This window comes from Petaurus breviceps, unplaced genomic scaffold (genome assembly GCF_028583685.1).
Source record: "Petaurus breviceps papuanus isolate PSGF00001 unplaced genomic scaffold, PetGlider_PUasm1.0 90845, whole genome shotgun sequence".
NCBI classification, from domain to species: Eukaryota; Metazoa; Chordata; class Mammalia; order Diprotodontia; family Petauridae; genus Petaurus; species Petaurus breviceps.
In genome coordinates this window covers 6,669,656-6,681,736 of record NW_027187359.1, presented here as the reverse complement: position 1 = coordinate 6,681,736, position 12,081 = coordinate 6,669,656, and the positions used below count along the sequence as shown (strand labels likewise).

The 12,081-nt window shown below is 35.2% G+C and overlaps 1 protein-coding gene across 3 annotated transcripts in view; it reads right to left on the bottom strand.

Moving 5' to 3' along the window:
- SELENOI (selenoprotein I) overlaps positions 1-12,081 on the bottom strand; it is a 44,948-nt gene that overhangs the window by 3,845 nt on the left and 29,022 nt on the right. Inside the window, exons 7-9 of one of the 3 annotated variants that reach the window (XM_069072013.1) lie at positions 9,315-9,363; positions 3,340-3,520; positions 933-1,115 (exon numbers count right to left, since the gene is read on the bottom strand). In XM_069072013.1, the coding sequence (XP_068928114.1) occupies positions 933-1,115; positions 3,340-3,520; positions 9,315-9,363 (413 nt within the window). The remainder of the gene's footprint in view (positions 1-932; positions 1,116-3,339; positions 3,521-9,314; positions 9,364-12,081) is intronic. The other 2 variants (XM_069072015.1, XM_069072014.1) reach the window with 2 other exon arrangements.

The following is a 12,081-nucleotide window of genomic DNA, read 5'->3' as shown; positions in this document are numbered from 1 at the left end:
GCTCACATTTTAAAAGAAAAAACATGAAAAACATCTGTGTACATGTAAAATACATATATAGTATAACAGAGGTAATCTCCAAGAGAAGGCAATGTAGGAGTGAGATGTGGGGGGTGGGGTGGAGAAGAACCTGGGAAATGCCCCTTGCAGAAGGTACTAAAGACCAGTAAGAATGGACAATAGGGAAAGGATCACTGGAAGATCCACAGGGTTGTAAGAATTCTCTGATAACTAAAAGACAATGTACTCTCCAACAAATGTGCCCGTTAGCTTGAAACTTCACTCAAAGAAGAGAAAGGCAGGTAACATTTCTGCTTTAATACTTGTTTATAGCAGCGCTTGAAAACAGAAAAGGCAAGAAAAAAAAGAGAGATGCCTCTACATTTTCCAGCAATATTTCTACTGAAAATCAGAAGTACTATTTCCTCATGAGAATTTTTGATGTAACTCTAAAAAAAAATCAATTCCAGTTGCTATGACAACTAAATACTTCAAGGATTGATATTTTGTCAGTGTCAGTAACACAAGCCAACAACTGCAGATTCTCTTTTATGACTTAGCAGATGTTCTATGAGAGTGACTATGGCTTAAATATCAATCATGCTGTCACCAAGTGAGTGAGAAGCAGCTCCAGCTTTCACTGGGCTAAGTCTATGGTCAATGGACATGCATTCTGATGCCAAGACCATCCTCAGAGTTAATTCAGGGTGGCAGGGCTGCATGTGAACTAAAGGCACAGCTTTCAACAGTTACTTCCATATAACAAAGTAGGATGTTAATGAAAGATAGAGCTAACTGGCCTGACATTTAAAGAATTTCAGATGAGACCTTATTGTACCTCTCTATTTGCTCATATGTACCTCTATGTGTATTTTCTTCTTCTAAATAATTTTTTTTTAAAGTACAACCAAATCTTCCAAAAGATCACTCACCACTTGTATTCCATAATGGACATGTGCCAAAGTAATAATAATGCTTAGTAAGTACAGAAGAATGGGTTCCACATGAGGAGGTAATTGTAAGTACACCAAAAGAACGACAAGGGCCAGTGGCACCAGCAGCAAATTCAAAGTCTGGCATCTTGTGTTGCTCATCTGACACACGATAAGGCGACACTTAAAAGGGAGGAGAAAAACAATTCAATCAGACGTGTACTTCCAATGCTAATCACTAAAATATGGATATTATCTGAACATTCATTTTTATATTATCTAGTATCTAAAAAGGGAAAAATGTATTTTCCCCAGAATAGTCTGACATTCACCAGTTTTATGGTTGCTTTGTTTTGTTGTTCCAGTTATTTTTTCATAGCCCTTCACCACTGAAACTTTCCTTGAAACAAACCAAAGAAAACCCCCAAACCCAACCCCCTACAACTGATACAGCAACAATGTCTTAAGTATACATTTCATTTCATATCCATAATTCTTACGTCTCTCGAGAGGAAGCAGATACAGTGGATGAATTCTATAGATGATGTATATTCCAAATGGTTAAGAGTTTGAGGAAATGGAACTTGGATCAAGTCAAACTTTTCCTTAATGAGTCATATTAATGATCTCTAAGCTTCCTTCTAGTACTAACATGCTATGGCTTAGTCTGCGCTGCTCCAGAAGATAAAACTAAGTGGCAGCTCTAAGGAGACAGATTTTAACTCAAAATAACAAAGAATTTTCCTACAGATATTTAACCATTTATTTTAATTTTCTTATTTTTAACACATATTTATAGCAATTCTATGTAATTTTTAAAAATTCTTTGACATTTAATATGATTTGCCCTTTTTTTTTTTATCAATTGTAGTATCTGATTTTCCCAGAACCTTTAAAAATAAAATTTGTTAATGGCTTGCCAATGTTATTGTCATTTTAAAAAAAAATCAACAATCTTCTCTTTTATCACTTCATTATTCTTGATTTTAATTTGTTCATGTCTGATTTGATTGCAATTATTTCCCTTATTCTATTCTTCTCTAGTGTGTTACTTTGTCCCTTTTCTAATCACTTTAAATGCTGACTCTTTTTCCTCTCATTAATATAAATCAGGGTTATAACTGTACCTATGAAAACTGCTTCTGTTACATCTCAAATCTTTTTGCAGTATTTGTTATGTTTTTGCTCTCTGCTAGATAATCTGTTATTTTTATAATTTCTTCTAAACAAATAATTTTTAGTTTTTCATATAATTATATGCTTCAAATATATTTTATTATTTATAATTGTATCACATCATTATCTATTAATATAAAATTTGTCTTTTAAAAATTTATCCTGGGTTTCTTTGTAACCAAGTACATGCTAAATTTTGGTGAATGTTCAATTTTTATTCCATTTTTTTCCATTAAGTTGGGGAGTATTTTCTGGTAAGAAAAGGAAGGCATAACAGGGGGCTCAGGGAAATATGTTTTCATGAAGATAATAAGAAAGAGAAGTGGAAGACTGGTAAAAAGCTCAACTCATTTCTCAAGTCTTTCTCACTAAAAAGAACCCAAAACGCATAATATCATGTACTTTATTTTAGGGCTTTTCTATTAACATACAGAGCAAACAAAGAAAGCATCTGTTGCAACTGTATCAATAAACGAATACAATTGTATCTGCTGAAATACTTGTCTATAATCATACGTTAAAATGAATTTTTAACCTATAGCTAGAATAGGGTATAAACATGAACACAAATAAAATTCTACCACAATAATCTACAAATAATTCTACACAACAAAAGTTGTGACAACTTCAAACCAAAGGCTTCATAATTAAGCATGAACAGATTAGTTAATATTCAATAACATTAGCTAATACCTAATATTTACTATAATTTCCAGGTCTGTAAAACATTTTATATGTTATCTCATTTGATGCTCACAATGACCCTATGAGGTAGGAGCTATTATTCTCTTTTAATAGATTTGGATGATTTGTCTGGCAGGTCACACAGTCACTAAGTGTCTGAAACAGGATTTGAATTAGGGTCTTTCTGACTCCAAATCAGCACTCTTTCCTTTACACCACCAGGAGCCTGTGGAATGTTGGAACACAGCATTAATAACGTTAATCTAGTAAGGACTTGAATGTTGTTCTGTAAATGGTTAAGGAGAAATACCAGAAGAAAAACTCTCAAAATTTTGTTCTAGTCCCCATTTATTCTAACTCTTGGTTTCAAATGCCTGTAAAAATGAAGAAATTTTCATTTTGTTCTAGATGACCAAGAAGTTCTAAAATCAAAAGGTTTTTTTCTTAAATATCTATTTACTCCTTTACTAGCTACTTTCTATAGTTGATATCAAATCCTAATATTCCTCTTATGTTACCATGATTTAGATAAAGAATAAATTCTCACTGTGATATTGGCAAAAGCTGTTCCAACCATGTAGTAGAAGAGTCTGGGATGTTTCTCTAAAATATCTGATGGTGACCAGAGAACCCAACTTGTACTCAGAATGAAAAGCAAACATGGAGAAATAAAGGGCAGCATTGTTTCATAGATGGAACTGTGCTTCAAGGTGTTAGTTCTGTAGGCCCTAGAAATCAAAAAACATTATTACAAACTAATTTATCCATTCAACAAATATCATCCATTACCTTATATTTGTATAACACTTGACAGTTTTCCAAGTGCTTTCCCAAACATCCTATTTCATCTGCAACAACTCTTACCTCCACTTAAATGAAAAGAGGGGCAGAAAGTTTCAAGTGCTTTGGCTATGGCCACAGAGCTAGTAAGTAGCAGCCAAAGATTAGCACATAAGGTATCTTCTGACCCCTAGTTCAATGTTCTTTCTACTGTATTAATGAAAAAATCTATTAAATGTCTATATATGCAAAGCACTGTAATAAGATATACAAGATGCAAGGATGAAGATAGAAATCTCTGAATTCAATTAATTTAGCAAAGAAAATGAGATATATACAAAGAAATTTGACAAGTACTGGTAAAGAGAACATGGTGCAGTGAAAAGGGGCATGGCCTTCAATCATAAAGGTGGTTTTTCTCAAGTCTTGCTTCAGATACATAATAGCTGTAAGACCATGGGGAAATCATTTAACCTTTCAGAATCCCCAGGCAAATCTCCACAACTAAAAATTTCTAAGCAAGTTGCTAATCTGCATCTCTGAAGGGAGATTCTACAATAAGAGTTTCTTACACAGATGAACACAATGGTCCAGCTTCTTTTTTTGTTTTGTTTTTAAATTAAAGAGCTACAAAGTGTTTCTAGGATGTACAGGAGAAACAATTCTGAATTAGAATGATAAGGAAAGACTACAAGAAGGAGGCAGCATTTGAGCTTAAGGAATAGGTAGAGGTTTAGACCAGATGGTCTTAAACATTTCCTTCCAAACCTATTTCTACGATCATCCCATGATCTTGAAAGGAAGTTGGAGCAATGGCTTTCTAAACAAAGGGAAGTAACAGAAGAAACCAGGACACAGAAGGAGAAGGGAGCAAAGTCTATTCAAGGAACTACAAGCTATCCAGTTTGGCTAGAGTGTAACATAGGTTTAAGGTTATAGTAAGAAATAAAGTGAGAAGGAAAGATCTGGACCATACTGGGGAAGGCTCTGAATGCCAGGTTAAAGAGTCTGAACTCTAACAGGCAATGGTGAACTATTAGATGTTTTTAAAAAAAAACGGAGTACCACAGTCAGAACCATGCTTTAGAAAGATAGCCACGTTATAGTAGGAAAAATGACTGGCTGGGGCAAGGAGGGTTAGATTGAAAGAAAGGAAACCAGTTAGCATGCCACTGGGGACTACTGAAATAATCTAGGAGAGAAGAGAACTAAAATCACGGTGGAAGTATTAGGAATGAAAGTGTTATAGTAACAGTAATGTAAAAAAAAAGTCCTGAATAAAGTAGTAATTTTAAATATTTTCATTCAAACATTCAATAAGAATAAGGTTGTAGCAAACAGTACAGGATAAGAAATCATAAAACATAACAACACATGAAGATCTGCCCTTCCAAGGATATTCCACCCCCCAGAACTCCAGATTTCTACTGTACCTGGTAGAGTCCCTCAGTCAGGCAAGGGATGGTAGACAAGCTGGGCACTCCTTTGACCTCAGTAGATCTCTAATAAGAGATCAAAATAGGTGTTTCCTCTACAACCTCAACCTATGTAATTTTTGTCTATATCTTTCCCTATTTTCTCCAGAGAACCCAAACACACTGGAGGCTGCCCTCCAATTTTTGCAGTATCTTAGAAACATCAATTATCACACACAGGCCTGTCCACATGTTTTCTCTCATTATCGCTCTCTGCCTGGCCCACTTCCTTTTTAAGTCACATATGTGTTCAATAAGGCCTCATGACACTTCACTTGTACAAATCATGACTCACAGCAGTTACAAGCCCCCACAGCCACTAGACATCTTCCCATTAGTTATCATTTTGATGGTTACAACATTGTACTGTCCCATGAATTACAACTGTATAACACTTCAGGGGAAATGATCATGTTAAAAAGATGGATTTTTGCAATAAACTGTCAGGAATAACTAAAAAACATTTTAAAGTTTCCCAAATATATTCCACCTCGATTCTGGGCCCATGTCATTGTCCACCTATAGCACCTATCCAAAATGTGAATACAAACATATTATCTCAATGGACTGCCTGTTAAGTTACATGTAATAGTCTAGAGCTAGGCCAACAATTCTCAAAGTGTAGTCTCCAGGAACCCATGGCATTTTCTGAGACTCCTTCAGGGGGTTCATGAAGGTAAACAATTTTCATAATATTACTAAGAGGTTTTAGTTTATAATATGATAAGTATCAATAGATATAGCTCACATAAACCAAAACTCGTTGGGTGGGTCCTCAATAAATTTTAAGAGTGTAAAGGGACTTTAAGGCCAAAAAGTTTGAGAACTGTTGGTCTAGACAATGTGTTTTTTATCCACTATTTCTCTGGAATATTATTTATGATTATGAGACTAATCTCTTTTGCATTGCTACAGATTTCATTAAGACAACTACAGTATTCCTAGATAAAAAACAATTAGGAGCATTTGGGAAAATGTCACCATTGGTAGATTCCCTATTGTGGATTTTGCAAAGGATACCTTCTAAGACACTAGAAAATAATGATTAATAAATAAGTATCTCTATTTTAGACTTCCTTTGTTGTTAATATTCAAAAGATTTTGAGCAAAATTCTTCCCTTGGTCATAACTATTGCAAGTTCTTATGTAATTTTAATGTACTCATGAGAAGCACCTTTTTCAAATAAAGCCTTCATCTTGTTCTACCAAACTAAATGATTAAAAAAATTAAACAAATACAGCAGGATATTATATTCTTTTATCCCTTTGAAGAAATATCTGCTATGATAAAAAAGCACATGGGTCCCTTCTCAAATTTTCACTAAAGGACATCCCTTCTTGGCTACAACTCAAAAATGATTTTAGAGATGAAAAAGTAGGCATGAGTCAACAGTTAATAGTTTGATAGATTAATACAAAAGAAATACAATTCCCAAAACTTTAAGGAGTTCTATAAACATGTTCACTTTCCACATATAGAATACTATGTAAAGGAAGCAGAACATATAGTGGATACCATGCTGGAAGACCTGTGTTCTAGTCCTCTCTTAGAGATGTACTTGCTATGTGACTCTGGACAAGCTGCTTTAGCTTCTCTGAGAGCCTCAATTTCCTTTTATAAAATAGCAGCTATATCATAGATCTGAGGATCAAATGAGATTTTATGTGTGTATGTACATGGGGGGGGAAAGGAAAGGATAGGGGGAGAGAGAGGGGGGGGGGGGGGGGGAGAGGGGAAGGGGGGGGGGGGGGGGGGGGGGGGGGGGAGGGAGGGAGAGAGAGAGAAGGCGAGGGAGAGAGGAAACAGAGAGAGAGAGGGAGAGGGAAAAAGAGAGAAAGAGTTTTGCAAACTTTTAAAGTGTTGTTCAGGCATTTTTATGAAAAATAGGAAATAAAGGTTCTAGTTAATAACCAACTCTGAGGAGAGAGAATTAAAAAAATATACCATTCTATTAACCTGTTGAATCATAGAAAAAAGAGACCTTTGTGCCAAATTAAAGATCAAACTTTCTTCCAATTGATCGACTGTTTAAATCAGGCATACCCTTTTCACCTAAGATTTGAAAAAATATAGCAAGCAAACAGCAAGCTAAGAAGTAGGCTAAATGGGCAGTGCTTTCATTGGAGAGTCTTGATCAAGAAGCAACACAATAGAAAGGGAACTGCATTTGGAGTCAGAGGACCTAGGTCCAAATTCTGCCTCTGCTCCTTACCTCCTATGTGACTGTAGGGCACAATGTGAGGCTTGTAGTTTGGAGTAGGTTGTCCAAAGTTCCTTCCAGCTCTAAATCTATGATCCTATAATCCTTTATCAAATAATAAAGACTAAACATGACAAAGAAAAACCATCCTTCAATTGTTTTTGAAAAGAAATTTCTCCTTTAGTTACAACTACTAGTGGTTCAGTAAACATTTGGCATGGATAGTATCATGTTTAAAGCCATGCCTCCAAAGCTAAATGCTTCAGTAGACTGGAAGGATTATGAACATGCACAACCCAGAGACACAACCAAACCAACCCAAAAAATTTCTCCAAGACTGGTAAGTAGAATTCCGCTACCAAAGATGGCAAAGTATTTTTATGAGGGGTCCTCTAAAGGCATTTACTAATGTGGCAACATTTGTCTGAAGTTAAAGACCAAAAAAAAAATATTTCACATCAAGGCCTGGTTCCATACAGGCAAAGTGTCAACATCTGATATGAAGAAAGTTGAGAATATTTCTTCAGTTTTTAATCTTAAAGTTCTAAAATTTGGTCATTATGGTACAAAAAATGTAGAGAAGAAAAAGCATTGGACTGAGAACCAGAAGACTTGGATTTTAGTCCAGCCTGTGGCACTAACATTACTTAGGTAACAATCTTGGGGAATGCAACATCCTTGGGGAAGTCATACAATTTTTCTGCATTTTGGAAATCCATCTGGGAGGTAGATTAGATGATTTCTAAAGTTGCATGAAGTTCTAAGATGTCTATAAGGCATCTATTTCTATCTCTTCACTATCTAAGCTATAAAGGAAGAACTAGAAGGTAGTCTTTGTCTTGAAACTTCTTTGAAGTCTACACCCTCAGCATCTTCTAACCTGCAGGAAGATATCAAAGCCTCACAAAAACTTAACTGGCATGACAAAACAAACTTTCTTTCCCCCTTTCCCCTTCCTAACCCATATATCACTCTCCCACCAGTAAACTGAATCACAGGATTTAGAGCTGGATGATATCAACTAGTTCAACCTTCTTTAGTTTACAAATAAGGTCACCCAAAGCCCAGAAAAATTAAATGACTTGCCCATGGTCACAAAAATAGTGAGCATCAGAGAAGGATCAGATCATATTCCAAATCCACAATTCCTCTCATTTCTCTACAGAAATAAGCTCTTTTGGAGTGGCCCAAAGCTAGCAATCTTCCATCTTAAACCCATTATGGTAACAAAGCAGTCACCGAACCTTTCAGAGGCCCGGGCATCACCTTGTAGGTATGCCCAAATTTGCCAAGAAAAATCAACAGGTCAGAGCAATGTTGCAAATGATTCCTCTTTAAAGTTTTAGTCTGATCCAAGACTAATAATGAGAATACCATCAAATAAATAAAAATTTTGGATAAAAGGCAAGAGGAGAATTAGAGGAGCTTAATACTGACTCTAGTACTAAGCCTCAGTGCACTCTCCATCTATCAAGTGATAAGGAAAGACTAAATGACCTCTAAAGGTCCATTCCAGCTGCATGATTTTATAAAATAATTTTCAGCACTGTCATAAGCCTCTTAAAAAGCACTAGGGCAAGATTTATAAAAAGTTAGGGAGAAATCACGTCCTCTTTCTTTTTTCCCAAGATATTTTTAGGACTTCAGTCAAGATATAGTTCTCATGTGCTTTTCAAAATGGTTATAAGTCCCAAGAAGGAAAAAAAAAATCATTTTAACTACATTGTGATTTAGTTGCTAAGTGTTTCTGGTTAGGAACTTATTTTACCAATGCAGATCAGCACCTTCTCTATACCTTCTAGTCTTATACTATTCTCCTACAGCAAGACAGTTACCTAGGCCTCTGACAGGTTTTAAATGACTTGTTCTGGGTCACACAGCAAGTAGGTATCAGAAACAGGTCTTGAACCTAGGTCTTCCTGACTCCAAGGTCATCCTTCTATTCATCATGTCAAGCTTCCTCTTCTCAAAGAAAAGGATAGTAAAAATGAATTTATTTAAGTAGAACTATACCAATAATCTTAAAATTCCTTTCCCCTCAATTTATATATTTTTTAAAAACTTACTTGAAAAAGTTATATAAACTCATTGGCAGAGTCACACATGCTGCACATCCTAAAAGGGAAAGATATTTTAAATTATAAATTTTCATTCAAGTCTGACAATGGCAGCAGCTGAACAAGTTTTACATCATTAGTTTCAAATTTAAAAATCTTTTTGCATTACTATTATGTACAAAGCACTAAGTCAGGCACTGAGAGAGGTACAAAGTTAAATAGAACATGATTCCTGCTTACAATTTACTTACTTCAAGAAGCTCTGATTTCATTTGTGTGAGTACTCCCACTGACAAAGGCTGCAACTGTCTCTGGGCCTTAGTAAATTGTTTCATGAGTTACTATGGTCAAAATAAATTCATTACTCAGTGGTTAACCTCTAAATCTGTCTAGGCTAATTCTTGCACAGACATCATTCCTTCACCCAGCTCTCATTCAAAACCTTTCCACCTTGGTAGATCTTTGAGTTTGTACTCTCCAGACATAATTTTAAAAAACCCAGAGTCCTATCCATGATGTGATGAGGAAAACACTTCTGAACAACAGTTTAGAAATGAGAAAAAAGAAAAAAGTTTTCTAAATAAGATTTTTCTCTACTTACAAACATGTCTAGGTGTCACCTGCCCTGAAAAACTTCCCTCGAGCCTAATTTCCCTTCTAGCTCCACACCCAATTTCTCTCCTTCCCTCAGTGTCACACTTTATACAGGGAGTCTACACACTTATCTCTAATACTTTTTCAATATTTCTAACCTTATTTATAATATAAGGCTTACGCTGGCAAGATGCACCATTCAGGTAGGAAGGTGGTATGTTAGGGCACGCGGCTCAGCAAGTCACCGTTCTGCCACCAACCACCAGAGTTTGTCAATGCACCTGCCTTTGAACATATTCTTCCCCACTACCCACTACCCTCATCCCTCCACCTCCACCACAAACTGGTAGCAAAAGTGCTCTGAAAGGCCAAAGAGCTGGGAAGATAAGGAGTGACCAGAGACAGAACTTGGCTACTCTGGGGGATTACGTCTCACTCCCACTCCTTTGATGGCCCCAGAGTGCTTGGCACAAAGCAGGTATTCGCTAAGTGCTTTAAAAATTGTTTTTGGATTGAGAGAGCATGTAGAGTCACTGCCTGCCTAGCCTACAATTTCCCTTTATTTCCTTCACATGATATATAACAAAATGAAAACATTTAATGATGTTATTAAAAAAATGCTACTATTGTCTGATATAGAATGTAAGTAGAGGTGACTACATTTTTAATGCTGGTGTAAGGTACAAAAAAAAAAATCTTCATAAACAAACCACCAAGACATAGGAAATCCAAAACTGACATCATAAGATCATAGGCCCACAGATTCAGAGCTGATGGGGACTTCCTTTAGAAATCATCTAGTCCTACATTTTACAGATGGAAAAACTGAGTTCCAGTACAGCTGAGTGACAAGCACATGATTACAGAACTACAAGGAAGCAAAGCAAACTCAGTCCTGTGACTTGAAATCCTGAATTCTTTTCATTAGACTGTGTTCCTTCTCCAAACTTGTTAGTTTAGAGGTCAGATATTTAGAGGCTCATGATGAAAAATGCTACTCATTTTCTAAAAATCACATAGATATAAATCATAATCAGTATGAGCATGCCTTATATTTACTCAAAAGTGCTGGCATTTACCAATATATTTCAAGGAACATTACCAGACAAACCAAATGTTATTACCAAAAAAAGTTTCAGTTCTGTGGCAAATGATTTTTTTTCTACTAATGGTCAATAACTTTCAAAAAATCGAAAACAAAGTAAAAAGCAACATAAATTAGTTTTTAAAGTAAAATACATAATTCCATTAATCTGCTTTAAAAATTAAAGGTTTAATTTTAATTAAAATAAAATAGGCATAGCCGTGTAACCCTGAGCAAGTTACTTAACCCCACTTGCTTTAAAAAAAATGAAATAAAATAGGCAACATAGAACCATTCAACAGATAGTAAAAAATATATGATCTTCTAAAAAGGAGCAGAGAGGAAAAGGACAGGAATAAATTGAAAACATAGAGAATATACTAAAATATAGTTCAAAGAACACTGCTAGAAAGATTCTCATTTTATGGCCCTTAGGACACCTGAGCTAAAGCATTAAAGTACTTTTGCATTATCATCAATATAAACAGAATGGTCCAATCATTTCATGGAGATTCTGTCAAGGGTTTAAAAAATGTAAAATTCTCACTGATAATATAGTCTAGAAGCATGGAAACAGGAACCATGATATGGGGAGGCATCAGTGTATAACAGAACAGAATAGTAACAAAATACCACAAATGTGTTTCAAAATGGGACCACAAATAAGTCATTTAAATTGTTCTTCAAGGACAACTAAAAGAATGTATGGAACTCAACTAATAGAAATTTTATCAAAAAGATACATGGCATCTAAAGAAGTATCAATTATGTTACTATCTGAGTGCATTATATTTATATATCCTGAACTAAAATTTGGAACACATGAACTGCAATGGATTCTAATTTTGCTTATTTATAAATGCAGTGTGTTGTTTGTAGGCTTTATGACTAGAAATATTATAACCAATTTTTACCACTGCTGTACCACCCATATCAAATATACACAAATGGACAAACATAATATGGTCTAGCAAGTGCACATTTTTAGGATAACCATAGTTCCTTTATGTGAGTGAATCTCAATCCAATGATTTATATTTTTACTGGAATGTTTATTTCACTTGATTCACCTGCTAGTTGCTAAAATGTTGGTATTTC